Genomic DNA, 24,903 nt, shown 5'->3' on the forward strand with positions numbered 1-24,903 from the left:
TGCGTCAGGAAGGGGTTAAAGCATGCTTTAATAATTGTATTATTATTACTATAATCACCAATATTTTTATTTTAAAAGTATTAGATTAACTGAAGAGCAGCAAAACCAACCCCCTCTTTTTGCTTTGTATATTGTATAAGGGAGTGACTCCCCTGATTCTATTGCTGCAGCTATTGTGCAAACCAGCTACTTTCTATTAGCGCCCCTTCTTTGATATTTTTAGATCATATCTTCTTTGAAAGAGGCCTCTGTATTCGCAATGGGGGGGGAATCTTGCACCATGCTTGGTACCTACCTGATGGTTTTGCAGCCTGGAGAAAGAATACCCATTTCAGAATTTTGATTATTAATTAAGAAATTAACCTCAACTATATAAAAAAAATGTAATAGCCTCCAAGCTCTGGAGTTGCAGGACTTTTGTGATAGTCCGGACATATTTTTTTAAAACCAGTAATCATTTGTTAAGCAAATCCAACCTTGTTTTGATTGTGGCTTTAAAAAATGGTCACATTCACACGAAAAAGTCATGCCCTGCCAGAACCCAGAGGCTGTTATACATTTAGCTGTATATGTTAAGTCATTCATTTAGATGTGAAGAGCTTCATGCTGAATCTTCTCAGAGCCCTGGTTTCCTAAATTACTCCGAATTTATAAAGACATTCCCATACCTCCCTTTTGTGTCTCTTTTTAGGAAAGTCTTTATTCTCACTCACTAAAGGTGGGAATTTCAACTAAAGTGGACATTTACGGGCAGATGGAGATGGTGTTTTAGAAGGTGCAAATGTTTAAGCATTAAGTTCACATAAATAGTTTAGGCTGCACATGGAGCGAAGATCTAGAATTCCCTTTTCACATTATAATATATGAATGACCTTCTCAAATTTAAAAATAAACCGGTTTAATAAAATCACTAGAACCAACTCCTCAGTTCACACCTGAGAATTATAGGCTGGCTAGCTGTGGTCAGTGTAAACCTGTTAACAGTCCCTTACGGCCACCAAACAATCGGATCTAGAATACGGTGAAGAAAGTGCCCCCTCACTCCATTAATAAACAATAGACATTACAGACTGACCTGACCCAACAGCTCCGGCAGGCCGAGAACCTGCGCAGAAAACACTCCGAGGCAGATGAAGATGCTCGGCATCAGTCCCAAGAAACCACGTAAGTTCTTCGGGGCAATTTCTCCCAAGTACATGGGAACCACACTAAGGGATATGCCTTTAGGGGAAAACAATAGAAATATGTAGAATGCTTAATACACAATACAAAACTGCTGAATAAAATCGTAACCTGCAAGACATACAGTTTCGGTAGACTAGTAGTAGAACACATCAGGGTTTATTTGCCAAGATGAGAGTTGCTATGGGCAACTAATGAGATTCTGATATCTTTTAGAAGATGCTAAGTAAATAAGAAGCAGAATCGTTTGGTTGCTATGGGCAACATCCCATCTTCAATAGAACTCCTCTTTTAGTACATTTACCCCATCATGTCACAATGAAGTGGAATATAGCCACAATGTCGACATTGCTAAAATGTCAATGGGCAATGTGTCGACACAAGCATTAGGTCAACACAAGCATTAGGTTGACAAGGGCTAGGTCAACAGTCAAAAGGTCGACAGGGGGTTTTCACTGGGTTTTTTTTTTACCCGAATGTCGACACAGTCGACATGGACACAGTTAGAAGTGCACTGCATCCCCTCGCATCGCTCGCAATGCTTCGGAAACGGTGCCTAATGTCAGGTCGACCTAGACTCATGTGGACCTAGATCCATGTCGACCTAAACCCATGTCGACCTAGTGGTGTCAACTCAATGCTTGTCGACCTAGTTGTTGTAGACCTAATGACTATATCCCGTCTCCAGTATGTTACAATGGGTATCTGGTTGATAAAGCGACAGTAATTACTGCATCGACCTTTCATATGGCGACCATTTCCATGGCAACATTTTTCTTTTGTCAACCTTTTCACCCTTGACCTAATAATCGACGATTCTCACAATGTATGTGAAGGTTATATAAGGAGCAATGTTATTGGGTGTTTTTTGTGTTGGAGATGTGATTAGAACCCTTACCTGAGTGAATGCCTGTGATAAACCGTCCAATGATCACCATCTCTGGGGATGATAGAATCCGACTGAATCCCATAAAGAGAGCCGCTATGAATACCAAAGGGGAGCTTTTTAATACGGTTCCTTTCCTGCAGAATATAATAAACAGTTTTGCCCATTAGCAAGGAATAGACTTAAGTCAGGAGGCTTGAGTCAGAGGCGCACTTAGAACCTTATTCTGGTCCACATACACAGTCGCCCCCAGAGTCTGCACATGCACATACTGTAAATGCGCATATGCCAAACATCGCTCCCCTGTGCGTTCGCAAACTACAATAACCCCCTTAATGCGAATGAAACTCCAGATGTTTGCTGAAAACTGAATAAGCGCAATCGGGCTTATTCACGCCTGTTTGGAAGGGTCCAAATTCTTCCCCGTCCCCCCATGCATATGCATACAGACGCTCATGTGCAAATGCCTGGAGCGAACGCCTTCTGGGAGTTTTACACTCGCCGGGGCATTCGCTCAATAACGGGACGGCAAGTAGCGGTCGCCAGGGTCTGCCCAGCGTTTTATGGGCGTGCTTACAAAAAAAAGGTGGGCGTGCCCATGGAAACACTGGGCAGACACCTGTGAACACAGGTGTGGCCATACCGGCTTGGGGCGGGTGGCTGACATCACATGACTTCAGCGCCTGCCCCCATTTCCGCCATTACCGTCCAGGATAAAAGTAAGTAGATTTACTTTTATCTACTGTATGTCGGTTTGTTACTACCCAGTTTATTTTATCATTGTTGTTCCAATTGTAAAGCGCAAAGGAATATGGTACGCTATATAAGAAACGGTAAATAAATAAAAAAAATCATCGATGTGAGCGATCATGGAATGATTTTTCCGTTGTGCAGCTGCGCGCAAATGGTCGTGTAAGCGCACACATCTGCTCTCATGGTAGCGAAGACTTGCAAGTAGGCATGCGTTTGGTGGGGTAGTGTTTACCTACTTTGTAGGCAGAGAATCAGGTCTGAATCGAGACCAAAATTGTAACCATATGTATATTCAGTCATACTCATCCCTACAACTGCACCGCCTGACTGCTCCGTCTGCGAGAGCAGCCACCATCATTGGCACTTATATCTACCCTATGCTACGTGCAGGAATGGTAAGTAATTCTGGCTACATGCCCACAGATTTGGTTCCCTTACAAACGTTCATATTACAAACGTTCATATTATTAAGTGGCAGCAGAGAAACGGCTGAGATTTGGAGGACGTACAGTCACAAAGATGCAGCCCACAATGCATGTAGAATATGGAGAAAACACGTTAGAGGTGCCTGGATTTGGACTTGCTTGTCAATCAGAATCAGGATCAGGGACTACAAAACCCTAATGGAGTCAATGTACGAAAAAAAAAAAAAAAAGAGAAGGTACTTGTGTAGTTTCACGGCGACAGTTACGGAGTCAGCGTAGAGTCCCTGTCAGAATCAGCGTAGTGTTCCCGCGGCCAGCGTAGTCAGTGTCCCTGTCAGAATCATTCATACCCCCACTATCCACGTCGGCGTGGAGTTGACTTTATAAAGTGTGGCAAGCGGAGCGAACCCAAAGCTTGTCGAGCACAGCGAGCCCCGCGAGGGGACGTGGAATACACGTAAAGTAATACGCGTCCGCTCGCAACGCTTTGGACTCGGTGGCTCGGACAGGTCAGGAGGACGTGTAAAGTGTCACCTCACCACGCTTCAGGATGGCGTAGATAGTGGGGGTTTGAAAAGGAGGCATTTGCCAGTATGTAACATAGAGCACTGGCAAATGCGTCCTTTATTATGCATGAGACGCACTTGCGACCGCACCCCCCTTTGTGCAAGAGACGCACATGCTACCGAACCCCTAACCCCATCTCCCTGAAGAGGACATGGGCAGGGTTGCTGTACCCTGCTGCAAGAATTACTGAGATGCAGAAGGCCTCTCCGCCGGCGTCCGCCAGTTTAGGGGATCTGGCGGTTACCGGTGCTGTGTGAGAGGCGCTCACTAGGCTTGCCAGGGACGCTGGGGACAAAGCTGCAGCTCGCGGGGACAGTACAGTGACTATGCTGCCTGACAGGGACACTACGCTAACTACGCTAGGCAGCCGTTTGGTTATGATGACAACGTAGCTTAGGCTGCTGCCGTGAAACTACACAAGTACTCAAATCTCTTATGCTACGTTCTCTTCTTTCCCTCTTATCTAGAACTATATTCCTCCTGATCCGCCCCTCTTCCAATGTACATCTTCATGTACCCCTCAGATATTCTGCCATCTCTCATTATCTAAACATACAGCATGGTCCTTCTCAGTCTTCCTTTACTAGAACCTTAACCCATGTCTCCCACTTGCTCATGTTCGAGTACTTTGTCTTTCTCCACAGTGCTCAACATCCCAATACAAATCATGTGGGAATATGGTTTTTTCACTGTGATGTACAGATTTATCAGGATAGTATGGTAAGCCTAGTCATGCCAATCACACGCTTACTTGTAACCACACCAAAGTCTTACATAATGGGGGAAAATAGCATTTGAGGTGTATATAAATTAGAACACATAATAACACACCAGCTGATAAAGCAGTATAAACTGTGATCATCTACTAGTGCAACCTCTTGCCATTAACAGAAAGCCATTATGTAAATGAAGACGCCGGGGTTAATAGTGTGAGAAAGTGGTTAATCTGGAATGGAATATAGCAGGCAGCTTTGGATGAGGTTGGAAGTATACTATATTCTGCTCGGCTAGTCACAATATGTCCCCATCATATATGTAGACATGCCATGCAGATTTGTGGAACATTACTATCCCTTGGATATTAATTGGTTATGTGTAATCAGTCCTGTGCATGAGAACAACAAACCACTAATATGTCCCATAGCGATAAAGGACTACAATAAAAGAGCTATCTAAGGCAGTTTTACCCTTCAATTAACCCTTCAACACCTGGTCTTTATCATCACAGAAAGCAGAAGTGCAAGGTTTTTTTTTTGCACCGGTGTTCTGAAGGCAGTCGCAATTCCAGCATCTTGACCACCGAAATGCTGACTGCATCCATTCTAAAGGGGTCAGTAACACAACAGTGAATATAGAGTGGTCAGTAATGTAGTGGCGGGGTATAGAAGGGTCAGAAGTGTTGTGGGGGGGGGGGGGGTAGAATTGAGGTAAAAATGCAAGGAAGGCCGCAATGGTGTTCAACTCAGAAATATGCCCTATGAGGAGTTATCCAACTCCCTCAGACTCCACCCCATCAGGGCTGCTTTTATACATTTACCGGGCTGATTTTCCATCCCAATCCGCCCCTGTTCCCATTTCATCTGGAATGGCAAGAAAAGCAGTACCTACTATAAACCTCAAATTCAAAACTTTACACAGTAAAGAGAAAATAAAAAAAATGTTTATCTTGAAATATATAAAGAGCAACACCCAGTGCAGGAAAGAGGAACCGCATGGATTAAGACAGCCGCAGGGTGCTGGAACACTATTCAGGGCCAGCTCTACCTTTAAGCAGCTGCCTTGGGCACCGAGATCTGTGGGGTGGGGGGGGGGGGGGGGGGGACACCAATTCTGCCTATGATAAAATTTAGAATGACTGACGATGATATCCTTATTTTCCTTACTGTATATAAAAGTTGCAGCTGTGGAACTTCTAAGACACCACCTCCACTCTTTCACTTGAGGGACTTAAAAGAACGCATCAGTGGCAGTGGGGTTGGGCAATCAATTGAAGCTTGCCTAGGGTGCCGAGACCTTATACCGGCCACAATTAGCAAGTCACATTGGGAAGATTATAAAAAAAATAAAAAAAAAAACACATTGGTAGGCACTCAAAAGGACAACCAACTCAAGATTCTTCCACCAAACCTAACTTTAATGTTTAGGAAAGCCAAGAAGAAAAATCACACCCACCACCCTCTTCGCTTAAGGCCTGATTCAGATTTCAAATGAGGAAAAACATTGAGCGCAAGCATAAGTCACATTGGTTAACACCATTGGATGTAGATTGAAAGTGCATGGAGATCCAATAGGCATTGATAAGCAGCGACAGACACCATACAATTTCAAACCAATACCAACGGATATTCTGAGCAACCATACAGAAGAACATCATCTAACACAAAGGTGAAAACATACTAAGCAATAGATTATATGCGTACCATCTCAGAAAAATGAGCAGAAAACAATAGAATTATTTTACAACGAGCTGTACGCAAGCCCATTTGATAGTTTGTCACCCGGCCTGCGAATATGCAGCCGTGTTTTAGGTTTTAATAACCCTCATAATACAAATCACTTGACTTTTTTTTTTGGGGGGGGGGGTGTATTGACAGGGCTGTTTAGCATGTGGTCAATTCTAGTGGATATACTGCATTTATGGTCTCAGCTCATTTATTTAGCACAGCTTTAGTTTAAATGTTAAACAGTACAATTGTAACACAAACAGTGAACACTATTTAAAAAAAAGTCTGGATCTATATGGTCACAAAAAAAATAATTTATTCCTATTAAATTTACCTTTTCCATTAATATATACTCATAAGGTTGGAGACAAACTCAATAGAAAAAGAAAAAGGACAGTCTTTTGGTCTTTGTGTACTTACCTCCCAAACCTGGATACCAGAATTCCAACAAAGAGAGATCCCAGCAATCCGCCCAGCGCAAACACAGACACCGTCAAGGAATACAAAATAGTTAACGGGCTTTGCTCAAGAGGTTCCCCGTATCTTTGGTACCAGGTGGCATTGTAAAATGCTTTAATGTACTGTAAAATAGAATATTTCAGTTAATTAAAAAAAAAAGAATTTATTTGGGTGAACTTTGTATGTAAGGCTAGCCTTCAACCAAGTAAAAACGTTGGCTTACCGATTCCACCACCATTTCCAAACCAATACCGATTTTTTAGAACCTCGGGTGAAAGAGTGGAGGTGGCACTTTATAAGTGTAGCACCTGCTGTTTGCATTGAGTCCAACAAAGAATGCTTCTTATAGTCATTCTTCATTTTGTGATATGGGCCCCCCCCATCCCATCATCATCTGACATATGCAGCGCAATTCAGATGCATGACCAGATGCTCAACTGCGATAGCATCGGCATAATGAATTACTATTATTTAGGCCCATTGACTTTAGCAGACAGTGTACTTCATACTGCTTCCATGTGTTTTAATAATGAATGGTCATGCTCGGTTTTCTTAGAACATTCTCACATTTGTGGGCTGAGCCTCGGTTCGTGAGAAGTCCATCAATTCACTAAGAACCATCCATGCAGTATGACACGCTTACTCATCCCTCATTGATGTCACCAGTTTCTAATAAGTTTTGACAATAAAAATTAGTCTAGCCAACAGTGCATGTATATGACTGTTGAACAGAGGGATCACCCCCAGGGGATGTGGGTTGCGCACTGTGCCCAGGTGTCGGCCTCAGAGGGAGGGCCACAAACATGATAATTGTAAGAATTGATCTACTACAGTACATCAGGCTTGGCCAATCTGTGGCTCTCCAGATGTTGTCAAACTACAAATCCCATCATGCCTTGCCACAGTTTTGCTATAAGGGAGTGTTAAAACTGTGGCAAGGCATGCGGGATTTGTAGTTTCACAACATCTGGAGAGCCACAGGTTGGCCTGTCCTGTACTACATCATAAGAAAGAAATATTGTATGTGTCCTATCATGAATATTAGCAGACTACATATTTTATATATCTATACACACACACACACACACACACACACACACACACACACACACACATATACAAGACAAATAGGTGCAGTTACCCAAAAGAACCGTTTTTCTTACCACAGAGGGGGAGTTGACCACTGCCAAGTTGTAGCCATACAGCATAGAAGACCCAAATGAAGACAGCAAGGACACGGCCAGTAAAGGAAGAGTCAGGTGCTTTAGGGAAAAAAAAAAAAAAAATCATTTAAATCTACTAATTTTTATTAGTCAGTAAGAGAAAATGAAAAATCTGGTCATTTGGAGAAGATTCTGTCTTTACCACCCCTAAACTTCCTTCTAGATGTCATTTAAACATTTTATAACGGAGATGTCCAGCTCTGTTCTCCAGTAAGGGCTATTTCACATACTCCGGCACCCTTCCAGTGGTGGAAACTGGCTGCAACTGGACGGCCGGGCCATTGTCCATTGACAACTACTGTACGGTACGGCTTTTGGCCGTGCGGGATTTCGCCACCCAGCAGGTGTCGGAGTGTGTGAAATAAGTCTAACACTACTTTACATACATTTTGTGGATCCAAACACCCGGTCCGAATATGAGGTGATCTAAACCATACATGGTCAAAACTTCTTGCAGTGCAGAAATTCTGATTTTAAATCCAAATTTCAAAGTTAATAATAATAAAAAAAAAATACATGATACTAGTAGATCAAATATAATCATCGATTTTAGCCATTTGCAGTCCAATTTTTTTTTTTTTTTGCTTTTCAATCAGTCTGGTTTAAGTTCATTGTAATTTTTGTACAGGTTGAGTATCCCTTATCCAAATATCCGGTATCCAAATTATTCAGAAAACCATAGTCTCCAAAATGTACTTTTATTTTTTGCAAAGAACCTACTGGGTACATCTGTAACGGGCACTACTGGGGAAATAACATGTAACTGGCACTAAATATATGCAAGGACATGATTGCTTGGCATTCATATTCAGTGTCTGTAATTTTACACAAACTTTGTTTCATGTTTTGGACCTTGTTTCATGCCCAACTAAAATATATTTGTGTGTAGTTCATGTGTTTTATGTGCTCATGCAACATAAATACAAGATACCTCAAGATAACTCATTCAAATATAACAATTTTCCAAAATACAGAATAAATCAGTTATCCAAAATTCTTCTGGAGCATTTTCGATAAGGGATACTCAACCTGTAACATTTTTATTCAAAAATGGTCCACATTGAACAATGTTAATGTTTTTATTTTAAAGTGCCTCATCATTGGATCTGCTATTAGCGCTAGGGCTGTTGAGCCTGACTAGACTTTCACTCGAAAGGGTTAAAATGGAGACAAAACACAAGCGTGGTTTTGCCAAGACCTAAACCCGATGATGCATTATGGGCCCCATACATCAGCAATTAATTGTGACAATCCTCAGATCTGGAGATGATTGTCACAATTAATCTTTAATGTGTGGGCTCCCCCTTTTGGCGATCTCAATCAACAATTAATAGGGATCGTCAATCGATTGCTGAATCAGATTTTTAAACATGTTTAATAATCTGGTATTATCTGCGGTTGTTTTTTATATGTGTGGGCGTTCCCGTTTCGTCTTCTTCTATTTAAATTATGAAAAGAAGTAACATCTGAAATGACAACCGATTAAGGTGATGTATGGGCACTTTCCAGATATAAAGATGCAATCTTAACATGGGAAAAATCTGCCGATCACTGAAATAAATCTGTAATGTGTGGGTAAGTCAAATAGATTGTAGAAACCATTTATCTGGGGGGGGGGGGGGGGGGGGGGAGGAATCACTGGATCTGGAAAACCATTAATTGTGATTGCTGATGTATGGGGCCCATTAGAACCAAAGCAAATAAGGTAAGAACATATTTCTAATAATAACAAATTTACAATAGGCCAATAATAACAGTTCGAAGAAAACAAAATAACCCCAGGACATAGAATTAGTTTGCAACAAACCTTACGTATGGGCAAAAATAAAAAATTCTAACAGTACATCAGGAAAAAACAATTAAGATTCAGATAATGCACCCTTAAGATACATGTAAATACGGATAGAAGAGACTAATGGGGCCTACGCATGTGGCGATTAAAGGGCATTTTCTAAGTGATCTCACTAGATCACTAAGACACCACAAGGATCAGGACCTGTAAGAATCCAAATTTATGAGTCAGCAAAACACTGCAAGTTGTGATAAAAGTCCCAGAAATAATACCCAAAAATGAAGTTGCATTACCGACCTGGGAGAAAAGAAGTCTTTGCAGTGATAATACAGTGGGTGGTGATGGATGCTGAAGCTTGAATAATTCAAAGTAGATGCAAAAGGATCTGAATGGTAATGAGGGAGTCCAATGGGGCAGGGGTTCTCAAATGGTGTCCTCAGGACCCCACACAGGTCATGTTTTCCAGGTCAGCCGACAGGTGCAAAGGTGAATACATTACTCATTGACACATTTTAAGAGATCCAAAGGTGATTGTTAGAAATCTTTTAGTCTACAGTATGTAAAGTATGTCATTTTCCTCAGGTGCCTTCAGAGAAATACTGTAAGTAGCTACATGACCTCTGATCACAGCCCTGGATGGCTCTTAGAACACGTGGATGAACCTGTACCTTTTATGTTGGTATCAACAGCATAATCCAAGTAGGTTTCGAATATTGATCAGGTCAAGGCTAAGTGTAAAGAGGCCCATACACACTGGGTGACTTTCAGCTGAAAGCCGCTCTGTTTACTTGTTTGAGTGTCTTTTAGCTTGAAAGCCGCCCAGGGGCAGCAATGAGTGGTGATGCCCACTCCTGCAGCTTCACTGGCCCGGCCGCTCATCTGCTGGGCTAGTGATGATGAGGGAGTGGTGGTCGTCAATCGCTAAAGCCGGCGCTCTGTGTGTATGCACGGAGCGTTTTTCCACAAAATCGTTATCCATACACTCTGGGCAAAAATGCACAATGTGTATGGCCAATAAAGACGATTAACAACTTCGTATTATTCTAGATCTCGCTGATGCATTTGACACTCCTGAACATGGTCTTCTCATACAAACACTACAATCCCTAAGTCTTAAGGGCACAGCCCTTTCTTGTTCTCATCCTATCAAATTGCTAATTAAGTGCCAGCTTCTCTGAATACACCTCCTATGTGCTACCTCAAGCCGTTGGAGAACTGCAAGGTTCAGTCTTAGGCCCTTTGCTTTACTAAATCTATAGGTCATCTCAGTTCTTTTAAACTTCAATTTCTGTTTGCAGATTATACTCACATCTACCTATCCTCCACAGATGTGTCTGTATTGGTGTGCTTCACTGAATGGCGGTCTCCCATTTCTTCTAGGGTGCCATTTCGCCACCTTAAACTATATTTCCAAAACAGTATTAATAATATTTCCCTGGCCAATAGTAATTACCAACCTGATATTGCTATCACTGCCAATAACTCAAACAGTCCTACCCTGCAAGCATGCTGCACAGAGGTCAACCTTGACTCTGAACTTTCCTTTCTTCCCCACATTCAAACCATCTCAAAATCATGTTACATACATCTAAAAAAAGAAAATATCCAAAATATAACCATACCACACCAAGACACTGCAAATATGCTTATCCATGCTCGCCTGATCTCCCACGTTGATCTAATAGTCTTCTTACTGGTCTTAAAAAAACAGAGGCTCATGAATGCAACTACGAGGCATTTCTTCCTCACTATACGTTCATCATCTGCACAGCTGTATTGTCAGTCCCTCCATTGGATATCCATTTATACTGTAACATACTTTTACTTACAAGCAAGGCTATTAACCAAACTTTATCTCTTCTCTCATCTCAAAATATCTCCCAACCTGACCACAAGATCTAGGTCTCTTGTCCACATGCATTATTTGCTTCTACAGTTTTTTACGATTGCAGGACTTTCTTCGGGCTGCACCCACTCTGAGATCTGGAAGTCTTGCAGAGCATAGTGGGCAGGAGGACCAAAGGGCCATACTGATGTGTGCTCTTAACCAGGATCTGCGGTTCATCATGCAAAACACAGGCTGCCCAAGCATTGCCGTCTTTGCACCAAAGAGCTGCGACTCACTGCCACTGGGGAAAGAGTCAATGGGGTTTTGGACCCTGCATACTCGGACTAACTCTCTCAATGGGCGGAATGTACTAAACCCCCCAAAAAAAAGCAGTATACCCAGTTATCAGGGTTTTTACCGCATTCTTTATGCATTGAAGCCCAACCGCCAGGGCTTCACCACGGGGGTTACGCCAGCTGTAGCTGGTGTAACCCCATAGAAGCCTATGGGCAACTTTTTGCTACCCACGCGACCCCCGTGGATCCACGCCACCCCACCCCACCTGTGTCCGGCCCAGACCATTGACCTCCTCCTCCCTGCATCTCTTCCGGGTGCATGGAGGAGGAGTCGGACTCAGCAGCCCCTGCAGCTATCTGAGCAGGAGGCTGCTGGGAACAGCAGGAGGGGTAGAGTGCTCACCCCTGTCTGATGCTTATCACAAGAACTGCCCTGTCATGTCTAAGGGGTGATTTCAGGGGCGTAACTATAGCACCGCGGGGGGGGGGGGAGCACTGTGCATGTGGGGGCGCCGGGTGCTATAGTTAAACCCCCCTCAATCCCCCGCAGACTTACCTATCGCGCTGGTCCCGGCGGCTCCGTTCTTCTACTGAGGACCACCACAAAATGGCTGCACCCATATAGCACACAGTTCTCTGAAACTGTCTGCTGTATGGGGGCGGCCATTTTCTGGTGGTCCTCAGCAGAAGAATGGAGCCGCCGGGACCAGCGCAATAGGTAAGGTTGTGGGGGATTGAGGGGGGGTTTGCATGGGCGGCAGGGTAGGGGTGCTCGGCGGGGGGGCGCCCAAAACGTAGCTACGCCACTGGGTGATTTTGTACTCTAGCTGATGTAAAACTGATGCTGGGTTCGTTGATAAGCTTAGACTGCACATTGGATAACTAGGAACAGTATAGGAACTCCACAAAGGAGTAATGATGAAGTGACTGAAGAGGAGGAGCCAAAGGATATGGACTGGCTCTGACTGATGCTAACCAACAGTGGATACTGCTTGAAGAAGTCACTACAGGCAAGTATGCTCTGGTTATTATCACTAGTGTAGTCACAGGAGAGGTTCACTGATGATGATAATGGCAACAGCAGATATCTGCCTATGGTGGAAGTATTGATGTTGTCTCTCTGAATGGTGACTGGTAACTGTAGTGAGAATGAGGAACATATGTGGCATCCCAGAATTGGGGTACCCTTTTCTTTTATGCCACAGACTTACTGGTGGCCAGCACTGACTATGTTTGCACCTAACTGCAGCCCATGCTGCTCCCAGAAACTGTTACAAATTGTGCTGTAGGTGTTAGCTCCCTGTACTAGGTTGCTAAGCAACCGCCCTGCAGCTGCACTCATCACAGGACTTAGGGATCCAGAGCCTACCTGAACTCCCTGAAGCAAAAGGATTATGTGCATTGGTGGCTCAGTGGGCGCCAAAGTCAAGGGGGCATCTCTGCCTGTTGCTGGGCAGAGGTGTATGTATCAAGTGGCTGTGAGGAGGAGCTGGTAAACGGGGCGCGAAGTGCTGTGTGGGGAGCGCGCCGAGGAAGAGTAAGGAGCACGCAGGGGTAGCAGTGAGGGGAAGAGCGCTACATGACAGAGAGCGGGGTGACGCGCCGAGCACAGAGAGAGCAGTGGCGTCAGGCGGAGAGATCCTGCGCAGAGCCGCCGAAGGAGTGGAGCTGGCAGCGATGACTGATTGGGGCGGTCGGAGACGGAGCAGAGACCAGCTTGACGGTAGAGAGAGAGAGCCGCGGGGGCAGCGTGACGCACAAGGAAGAGACGGTGATCAATGACAGAGAGAGGGAGACAGAGCAGCAGTGCCCGGCACCCATAGACCGGCACTGATTGATGGGAGCCACCCTACGCCCAGAGGCACAGGGTACCCTAGCGCTGACCCACTTACCCCTGCCGCCTACCATTGCTACTGGCCTGTTAGCCCCACTGACACCACCGCACTCAGGAGCCATCTTAGGCCTCCCTACCAACCCGCTGGGACAGGTTGCCTCTACCTCCTCTATACTGACGGCAGCCCATGTCAGCAGGGAAAGGGCTCCCCTATCTGGACACCCAGCTGCAACTAACCCTCTGTATGCCCCTGTGACTGTGTGTAAAGCACTAAACCCATAGTTGTTGTGTGGGACCGTAGTTACTCAGGTCTTGCCTAAAAGATCCTACCCCTTGTATGAATGGCCTGAAGTACCAACACAGTGCCAAAGCTCAGGATACCTTTGCCAGGGATTACAAACCTCTTTATCAATTACTTATTCAATTACGGTGCACCTAGGCTCAAACAGGTACCTTATTGCTTTAGAGAACTGCGCAGTACAGGGACTTATTCAGTTGTGTCTGGACACTTTTGGTTACTTATGCAAGTATCAGTTGCTGCATCTTACTGTCATTTATTGGTAAAACTATTACATGTCTTTTTGAGGGTTTGCATTGTTTACACTGAAGTCATATTGCCTGGTGACCTCGGTAACGCAGCATACCGTGCGAATTGTGGCCTACAGGAGTTACGGGTGGCCCCATTGCGCACGATATCCTCTTTATAGAACATTTTTATTCTTTGTCTTTCCATTGAATTGATTGTTGAACAGTGTATTGCATTTACTGCAGTGTATTGTGGGAAGTGCGGCCTATGGTGCCACAGTGACCCCATTGCGCACAATATCATAAGGGAGAATTGTCTTTATTCATAAACTGCCAATTGTCATTATTGTTATTGCATTGTTTAGTCATTTTCATAGCGGTGATTCACAGTCCTTTTCGCTTCAAAAATAAAACCTTTGATCACCGTCCTAACGTGTGGTGACCATTTTGTGGGGTGTTTTAGGGTATTGTCTCCCTGGGGTGCCCTTGTCCCTCCGCCCTCTGAATTGCAGGCGAGTGAAGCAGGCAGAGAGCAGCTGAGCAGTGCCGGAACGGAGACCAGGAACAGCAGGTATCGGGTACACAACTACACGTAGTCTGACAACATCACACATACAGGATCTGATTGCAGGTAGACTGAATAGCAGGTATTGTAGATGATCAGGTAGAAACAGGTACACTGTAAAGAGTACTCAGAGAGCTAAGAATGCTGCCTCTCTAAGGACAATATTGCACTGACTAACTTCAGGGTCCAGCCTCTGCCATTTTTATAGGCAGAGCATGCAGATGATTGGCTGCAGTGGGATAATGTCAGAGATGGCTGACTGGGGATTGGCTTGAGAGAAGCATGTGGGCAGATCCAAGATGGCGGCATCCCATGGCGGCGACTGGCGTCCACGTGGAGAGGCCTGAGGCCTGTACTGGAGCGGGGAGCCAGTGCCAGACACTGCACTGACCAGGATGCAGATGCGATCCAGTCGCACCCGCTGAGATGACATTGCGGGGATCACTGGTCACACGCACCCAGCCCTGGACAGGCACCAGAGTGCTGCAGGAAGATGGAAGGTGATAGTCTCTGCGCAAGCTTGGTTAAGCATCTGGATGGGAGAGAAGTGCTTCTCAAACCTTGAGTCGTGACATGTCCTCAGGGCTGCCGAGGGGGGGAGTGGGCACTAATTACCCCGGCCCATGCTTGCTGTAGGGGCCTGGATCTGACCCCAACCCCTTCCCCCTCCGTCCCTCCCAGGCAGCACACACCTACAGCATGTGCTGTGCTGACAGCAGGCTCAGCATGAGCATCTCACTAACAGCGTAAGAGCTCATGCTGAGCCTGCTGTCAGCACAGCACATTTTGTAGGGAACTTTAACACACACACACACACACACACACACACACACACACACACACACCCCCCTCGACATTAGAGGTTTTTTTTCACCCCCTCTAAACAATTTTTGGGGGGGTCCTAACTGCGCAAGGTGGTCACGCCTCCCACGATTAGGCCATACCCCAAACTGTTACCAGACCCGACATACCTTTAGAGGGCCCTGCATGCCCTATGCCCATGGTAGCCAACTCCAGTCCTCGAGAGCTACCAACAGTTCACGTTTTCCATACCACCTAGCCGGTGGACAGGATCACTCATTACTCACTAACACATTTTTATAGATACATACTGTAGGTGAAGCTAATTACTTTACTTGATTCTGTGAGGAGATCTGGAAATCATTAACTGTTTATGCTCTCGAGGACCGGAGTTGGCTACCTCTGACCAAGCTGCTGCACAGGTGCACTCATTACTCACTAACACATTTTAAAAGATTCACAGGTGGAGCTAATTACTTCATTTGAGATTCTGTGAGGAGATCTGAAAAACATTAACTGTTGGTAGCTCTCGAGGACCGGAGTTGACTATCCAGCCCTATGCAATACTAATCGCATATGTTACATAAGTTACATTACTAAGTACATATGCAATTAGTATGATTGCGATGTGTGGTTGGTACATCCTGCCCACTGTCTCTCCTCCCTGTCCCTTTCCCCTTCTATCTCTACCTGTCTTTCTCCTCCCCACGCTCGCTCTTTCCTTCGCTCGCTCTCCCTGTGTCTCTTACCCCTGTTCCCTCTCCCCCTCTCTTTGCCTCTCTCTTGGTCCTTGTGTCTCTCTCTACCCCCCTACTCTGTCTTCCCACTCTTAGCATCGCGCGTATAGGCCATGCTCTTTCCTGCCAGGCCACACACCCCAAATTTCGGCATGCGCTTTTGCCCCGGGCACTGTCCCTCCTCACATCGTTCAAAAGTTGGGAGGTATGATTCTAGAGGACATTTCCCCTTGGTCACCACTTAACCATTGATGCCTAAAAGACTGTTACATGCAGCCCTGTCCATCCTATCTGCAGGAGCTGCACGAATGACTGCAGCAATGTACTCATGTATACTAGCTGCTTTTGTAGTACAGTGTTAGTATAGAAGTGCTACAAGTGCTTATTGTCATCTCCAGCCCTCAGGGGAACACATGCTGCTGGACTATGTTACTGGTTAGCAACGCACTGGGCATATACACTGCTTCATTCATTGTGGCTAACATACAGTATAAAGTGCCGAGCTAGAGGTCAGGTCAGCATTAGGCAAACTGTTAAGCTGGGTAACAGAGGATATTGTACATGTACATGAACAATATCTATAACGATGTTCCCTTGAACTTTATCGAACTCCTGGACAAACGATATAGTGCATACATGCTGAACATTAACGTTCAGCAGCCACATCCAGGAGCATGCTGCCATTGGTGACCGGATTGGACTGTTTGTACAGAGGAGGTCGATAACGTCCAATGGGAGCACACACATTTAACGATATAGTGCATACCATAGGCGAATCTAGGGGGTGGTCCGGGGGTGCACAGGACCACCCATTAGCCCATTTTGTAGCTGAGGGATGGGGCTTTCCAACGAGCCCAGCCCCGTGTCTCTAGCCCTCTGGGAACCGGAGATACGACCAGGCAAAGCTGGAAAGTTTTCCCTATAGGATAACATGGGACCCCCACCCAGTTCAACGGCTGCCAGTTCCCCCTTCGGCATCACTGAAGCTCAAGGTTGATCTTAGTCGAACCCAAATTGCTGGGCCTTCAATCTGATACCAGGCTGGATCTATATGGATTAATTGGTTCCAGGGATATTGAGGTTAAACCATTTTTTTTTTTTATTTCTTAAATGTATTTTCATGACTGTTTATGTTCTTTGAGGGCAGATTTCTCTGGAACCAAACAGCCCAGTTTAACGGGACCAAAATCATTCGAAGCCAACTCAAAAGTTCTTCAATATGATACTGGTCTCATGTAAATGGGTCAGATGGTTCCAAAGATATAGCTGGTTTGTTAAAGGGGGGTAGGGAGAGAAGAGTGGTTGTCTCTCCCCCTCACACCAGAAAATGCAGGGACTAGGCTGGTGTATAAAGGGTCAGCCTGGGAATGTCCCTGCATGATCCTGGGACCATATTCCCGGGTAAATCCCTGCATTTACTGTTGTGAAAGGGGTATTATTTTAAAGGGGCATTACGGTGTGCAGCATCATGTGTAAGCGGCATTATGTGTGCTGCATCATGTGTAAGGGGCATTATGTGTGCAGCATCATGTGTAAGGGACATTATGTGTGCAGCATCATGTGTAATGGGTACTATGGTACACGGCATCATGTGTAATGGGTACTATGGTGTGCGGCATCATGTGTAATGGGTACTATGGTGTGCAGCATCATGTGTAATGGGTACTATGGTGCCATCAAGCAAGAACCCCCTAGCAATGAGCACGTAGGTAAGCAGCACTTATGTGGCAAATATGTAATGGGCATTACGGTTTGTTATATAGTATGTAATGGGCATCATGATATGTGGCACAATGTGTAATGGGCATTATGGTGTGTGGCCTTATGTGTAATTGGCATTACGGCGTGTGGCTTTATGTGTAATGGGTATTACGGAGTTTGCTAAAATGTGTAATGGGCATTACTGTGTATGGTCTAAAGTGTAATACCACACCCCTTTTTGTGATGACACGCCTCCTTCCCATGAGACCACGCCCCCTTTTTGCAGCGCGGCTACGCCGCGCAAAGGTCCCCCTCCTGTTGTGTCTGGATCTGGGACCACCCATTATCATAATTCTAGATTCGCCTATGGTGCATACACACTAAACAATATTATTATCTACAGTACTTCTCGTGCATATAATTTAGTCCAGTGGTAGCCAACTCCAGTCCTCAAGAGCTACCAACAGGTCACATTTTCCAGACCACCTAGCTGCTGCACAGGTGCACTCATTACTGACTGACATTTTAAAAGATCCACAGGTGGAGCTAAATACTTCACTTCTGATTCTGTGAGGAGGCATGGAAAACATGCACTGTTGGTAGCTCTCGAGGACTGGAGTTGGCTACCCCATGTTTAGTACAATAAAAAAAAATAATGTTTGCCCAGCTTTAAGCTTCGGGAATACAGCACTTGGGACAATGGACATGCCAATAAAACAGAGGTTCCCAACAACAGCCCTTAAGGCTTCTGGTTACCGGTTGGTGGCATGTATCTCCTGGTTGGCAGAAGAAGTTTTTCTCTTAGTGGATTCCTTCTGGTTGGAATCCACTATGAAAAAAAAAACCTCTTCCGCCAACCAGGAGATACATGCCACCAACCGGAAGCTGTCATCTAAATACCGGAATCCGCGGGCCGCTGCACTTCCGATGACGGCGCAGAGAATTATACACGTTTTTATACCCTACATGGTCTTGCAAGACTTTCACTTACATCCAGGACAGTTTATATTGACTATGTTTCCATTTTACAACAACGGAAGTGACGTTGCGATACTTCTGGCAGCGGTAATCCAGAACCTCTGTGTTTGCTATAGAAGTCAATACTGTTAATGGGTCAGTCACTGTGCCCAGGAAGAAGAGCACTTGATGCTCGAATCGTGTTGGCAGGGACCAGGGCCGGTGCAAGCCGGCTAGACACCCTAGGCAAAGCTAACCACCAACAACCAAAACCCCCCCACCCCCACCCCGTTTCACTCCCCGTTCTTCCCCTCTGCAGCATGTGTTTAATAAGGGCTGCTGCTGCACATCCTATATCTCCATGCCGTTTTTCCTACCTGTCCCGGGGCAACAGCAGTGTAGAACAACCACCTCCACTGTGCAGGGTTGACTCCTGTCAGCAGCGGATATCAGCAGCAGCTTTGTACATGGAGCCAGCTGTAATTTCTTCCTCCCGCTTATAGTACACTGCTCCTCGAAGAGGTAGGGGTGCTGCAGGGAACAGGGCTTAGGCTGCACCTGCGTTCCAGAAACTGGTTCTTCATTTTTTTACATTAAGCAGCCGGCAGCATCATTGGCAGGGTGCAGAGCAGGGAGAGCTTGGCGCTTCCCTGGCTCTGCTGAGCTGCTAGCGCCAGACCGCGGTGAGGGTACTTCTGGGGTAAGGGGTGTTTATGGGTAATTAATACATTAAGCAACCGGCAATATGCAGCAAATGGTAATGGTAGCACACGACCTTTGGCTGTCATGGAGGGGGCGGGGAGGTCCACCTAATGCAGCAGACTGTCAGCACTGCTTACTTTCATTTGTTTCAGTCTCAGACTGTCAGTGCCGGCTGCTGGACTGGACACACGTGTGTGCGGCTTGCTTCAACCCTGCTCCCCTATTCTCCTCTTTAGAGGAGGCGCTCAACTAAATTAACTGTACATTCATGGCAGCATGCGATGCCGCCCTCCAGTGGTAAATGCCTAAGGCTGCCTAGTGGTGGCGCCGGCCCTGGAAGGGACTGACAGCCTACTTGTTGGACTACCCCGTGCAAAGCTATTTGGAGCCGGGCATGGTGCACTTCCGGACTGCATCCCTGCCACCATTCCATCCTTGCAGGTTCCAAATATATATATATATATATATATATATATATATATATATATATATATATATATATATATATATATATATATATATATATAATTTTTCTTATTATTTTTGCCTTCAGACTAACCCTAGTCTAGGATACTTTCAGCCAGACTAGGCACATCCTCCCCAGTCTAGGATATTTTCAGCCAAATTGGGCACATCCTCGATCGCTAGAGCCCTATAGTGTTTAATAGTTACAGTCAAGAACGCATAGGTTCAAATATTGTGTTTGACATTTCAATATACCACTATAATAGAGCTCGCGTTCATATTTTGCATTGCATAGCGTATTTTTTCCAAGGCTCACTGCAATCTATGTTTGTTTGTTTAACATATATGTTTGTCCTGGTTGCTTTGTTGGCAACCAATTAGTGTGGTTATCCATCATATTTTAAAATTTAAATAGTAAAAGTTAAGTTTTAATTAACTACATATTTTCAAGAGTGCCCCACAAAGAGAGTCCACTTTCCCTCTCCTTTCTTTTAGGTTCCAAATACCCACAGGTGTAAGAATCCTATTCCACTTTTTATCTGTTCAATAAATGTATATGTTTTACACTTTGGCGCCAGGTATATTGTCACATCTACTTATCACCACAAGGTGAGACATATCGTGACAATTTTAAGGCTGTCGAAGTAAGACGCGCAGGACACTAATACGCCAGAATACTTTTGAATTGGCTATGAAGGATCTAGCGACAATGAATACAGATGCGCATTGGTAACTACTTGCTTAGTAATTGAACATAACTCCCAATGAGTTCCAGGCTGGGAGTAAATGTTATTACATACTAAATAGGCTGTATCCTCTTTACACATCACATGGATATTATAAAAGAACAGTAAGTGCTCTATGGCAGCCCAGCTAATTATTGGGTGGATGTAGAGCCTTTATATCCACAGTGGTAGAAAAGGATAGAGAGATAAAACCTCCCAACACGACCCACTCCAGGAGGGACAAGATGCTCTGTTCCTGGACTCCCCTCTTAATCTATGATTTCAAACACCTTTGATGAAACACTTTTCTTATCTATTACCTAGTTTACAGATGACAGCATTCACACATTAAGCCGGAAGTCCAGGAATCTTGTCCCTCCTGGAATGGGTCATGTTGGGGGATATATATAATTTATTGAGGAGTCCTAGACCAGTCTTTAGAAAAGGCATATTTTACATTAAACCTCTATGTGAAGTCCACTCCAAGGCCCTTATTCTGGAGTCGGATGGCTGCGTGTGCGGATGGACGGCCGATGTATTGTGTTTGCGCATGTGCGAATGCCTCGCACGTCCGAACACTACGTGAGTTCCGTGCAAAAAATGATCGGTTGGAACCATCCGAGCAAGGGGTGGAGAGGGGCGTGAAGGGATGTTTGGGCTCATTACTATATGCGTACGCCCCGCATTTCATGGGCGTTCCCATGACAATGCTGGGTGTACGTATGGTAATCCGGCCATGACGCACATGTGGGAGCAGACATCTGACATAGCCGGATGTCAGCTGCCCGCCCATATCCCTGCTTTCATACGGAAAAATGTCAGAGTGGTCTGGAGCACTCGGAGCTGTCTGACCGCTCGGTCCATCATTCGATGGTGGGCGACCATCGGAGAATGGGGGAGGTTCCCACAGATGGGGGAGGTGTTCATGTGAAACATCCACTCGCGGTCCATTCGCTCGGCATCTTACCGCATTCGGACGGTGTAAGAGATCCATACGGTAGGCGGGGCTAAGAACACTCGGTGCCCATCCGAAATACGGATCCGTCCGATTCAACTAGAATAAGGGCCCAAGTCATGCATTTGATCCTAGACACACCTGAAACAGGCAACGCCTTCAGGAGATATGCATGTTGGCAAATATAAACCTTAACCATGCGGATGATATGTTGCTGGTAAAGGAGTTCACTACAGATGCAGAAAGTATCTTACACTGATTTCTCAAAAAGTCCAATCTGTAAACTCAGTAACAGTCTCCGCTGTCACATATACAGCATAAAAAGTAGAAAATAAAAATATGCAAATAGAATACAGTAACATATCAGTAATCCACAAACCTCCATTCCATATAAACAGGGAGACATTGTAACACAATAACACAACCAGAAACATTTGTATTAACTCTGCAATTCCACACCTATAATCAGGGCTATTTTTCAGCAGGCTCCAGCAGGAACTGTGGCCCTCATTCTAGTTCACTCTGACAAAATATTTCTTAGATGGACAAAACCATGTGCACTGCAGGTGAGGCCGGTGTTACTTGTGCAGAGATAATTAGATTTGGGTGGGGTTTTACACCTGCCTCACCTGCAGTGCACATGGTTTTGTCCATCTAAGAAATATTTAGTCAGAAAGAGTGAACTAGAATAAGGGCCACAGTTCCTGCTGGAGCCTGCAGAAAAATAGCCCTGCCTATAATCCCATTCACTCTGTACTGTCGAGCTGTATACCCCAACCATGAAAATAAGTAAAGAGAGTTTAAATAGTTAAAAAGCTATTTTATTTACATGAAATTAGCAACAAGAAATACCGAGCAAGACACAGTTCTCCACATTAGTCTATGGACAATCAGGGAATAAAAAACAATGTATGAAAACTGCAAATACATCAGAAACATTTTTTATTCAACACTGTTGTTTTATGTTGAATTCCCTCAGGCAACATCCTGTTCTAGCACTGTGCTCAGTGGGGGTTAATTCATAAAGAATAATGAAAAAAATATATATATAGTACTATTGTAATTATTAGATTGCTAACCCATTATTCTGTGTTACATAACCATAAGGAACATTATAATAAAATAAGAAACTGTAAAGGAAATACTTACACTATTCTGGGGTAATACTGCTACTAAAGAATAACACAAACACTTAAATGGTGTGTAAACACTTTAATGGTGTGTACACATGATACAATTCAGCATACAATTTTGGCTATATAGTGAAAATCGTATCAGGATCGCATGCAGATCGCACAGGTTTTTTAACCTTGCGCTCCCGATGTGTGCTCCCACACAGCACAAATTGAAACCAGATAGACAGGGCTGCATTGACTATATAGTACATATCTGTACTATACAGTCAAAATTGCTGGTGTGTCTTCTGGCTTGCCGTGCGATTTGATCTGATCGCATCAGGATAGAATAGCACGGACGTCAACCATGTGTACACACCATAACCTTTCAAGTCCAACATCTATTTAGCAGCCCTAGAGCTAGTAGCAGATCCAATGGTGGGCCACTTTGAAATAAGAACATTAACATCGTTCAATGTAGATCATTTTTGAATAAAAAAAAAACAAAAACGTTAAAAAATGTAAAGACTTTTTGACTTGCAAAAAAAAAATAAAAAATGTGAACTGCAAAAGGTTAAACAAGTTTGTACCTACAACTATAGGATAGGGGGTTTTCTACCAGTAAAACAAAGTGCTGCCATCTCTTCAGAAACAGCTCAAACAAAAACTAGTGGGGAATGCAGGGGGCCTGAGCAACATGATTAATAATCTCAACAATCCTTGTTCTGTTCTCCAGCATTAAAGACTTACCCCAGTTATAAAGTCTGTCTTCTTGTTATCCATTTACAGCGCTGCACTTGTGAGTGTCACTTGCGGAGTCTTCAGAAAAGCAAAAAGTTTACTTAAAGTTTTCAAAATATATATAAAAAAAATACTTGGCTACTGTGTTCCGCTGGCCATTGAGGAGATGGTTTTCACCCTTCTATAGAAAGCGGTCTCTATGTGAACAAAAAGCTGCAGGAAAACCAAAGTCTCACATGATTTGGCTTTTTCTTTTTAACAAGGAAATGGGAATCAATTTGTCAGACGTGTTTTTTTCTGAAGGGAGTGTCATTCGTGTTACTATAGAAATTGTTATGAAACTTTTCTTTATAATAAAAACTGCTTGTGTAACTGATAAAATGCATCAATGTACATAAAGGTAAGACAAAATAATAAAACAAAAATCTAGAACAAATATAAATAGTTAAATACAGGCAGAAAATAACAGCTGTAAGAGTTCAGGGTTTAATTGCTGAGTGTGGGCGTGCAGGTTATATGGATAGGTGTGGTTTAGAATATATGGTTAGCACATATTGCATTTATATTATACATATGAGATTAAAAAAATATTTCTATTGATTTAGTTTTTATTGATTTAGTTTTTTTCCATTTTATAAAACGGACCCAAATTTGTAGTTTGAATGTGGAACACAAAATTTGTTCACATATTGATACCTCCCATCATGACTATTTCCTCGGGGGACAACATGTTCTGTGCCTGGACTTCACTCTTAATCTATGATGGTCATCACCTGTAGTGAAATACCTTTCTTATCGATTACAGGCCCATACACACTAGAAGATTGTCTTGCCAATCTGGCTGGTTGGAATGAAAATCAGGAAATTTTTGGGAGCAAATAACAATTGACCATTTGCTCCTGAAAATGGAAAACAGACAAAAATGGTCATTAATGCTAACTACATTAATGCAGATGGCTGTTTTTTTGTTTTTTTTTTTCTTTTCATTTTCCAGCTTTTGGGAGCAAATGGTTGATTGTTATTCGTTCCCAGAAATTTCCCTGATTTTGTTCCAACCAGCCAGATTGGAAAGATAATCTTCTAGTGTGTATGGTCCTTAAAGCGTTGAACACATTTGAGGGCAATCATAATTAAAGAGGGGAATCTTGGAACAGAGCAGTTTATTCCTTCTGGAAAAGGTCATGTTGGGAGGTATGCGTTTTACAGTGTCTAGGTCAGTGGTCAA

General features: G+C 44.1%; 1 protein-coding gene across 1 annotated transcript in view; it reads right to left on the reverse strand.

Annotated features, from left to right (window-relative positions):
• LOC146009132 (solute carrier family 2, facilitated glucose transporter member 9-like) overlaps positions 1–23,977 on the reverse strand; it is a 67,119-nt gene extending 43,142 nt beyond the window's left edge. Inside the window, exons 1-5 of the mRNA XM_083149210.1 lie at positions 23,688–23,977; positions 7,880–7,978; positions 6,678–6,838; positions 2,081–2,205; positions 1,076–1,221 (exon numbers count right to left, since the gene is read on the reverse strand). Coding sequence (XP_083005336.1) covers positions 1,076–1,221; positions 2,081–2,205; positions 6,678–6,838; positions 7,880–7,978; positions 23,688–23,720 — 564 coding nt within the window. The 5' untranslated portion in view covers positions 23,721–23,977. The remainder of the gene's footprint in view (positions 1–1,075; positions 1,222–2,080; positions 2,206–6,677; positions 6,839–7,879; positions 7,979–23,687) is intronic.
• Positions 23,978–24,903: the final 926 nt, after the last annotated feature.

The sequence above is a fragment of the Crinia signifera genome, chromosome 6 (genome assembly GCF_055691185.1).
Source record: "Crinia signifera chromosome 6, ASM5569118v1, whole genome shotgun sequence".
Lineage (NCBI taxonomy): Eukaryota > Metazoa > Chordata > Amphibia > Anura > Myobatrachidae > Crinia > Crinia signifera.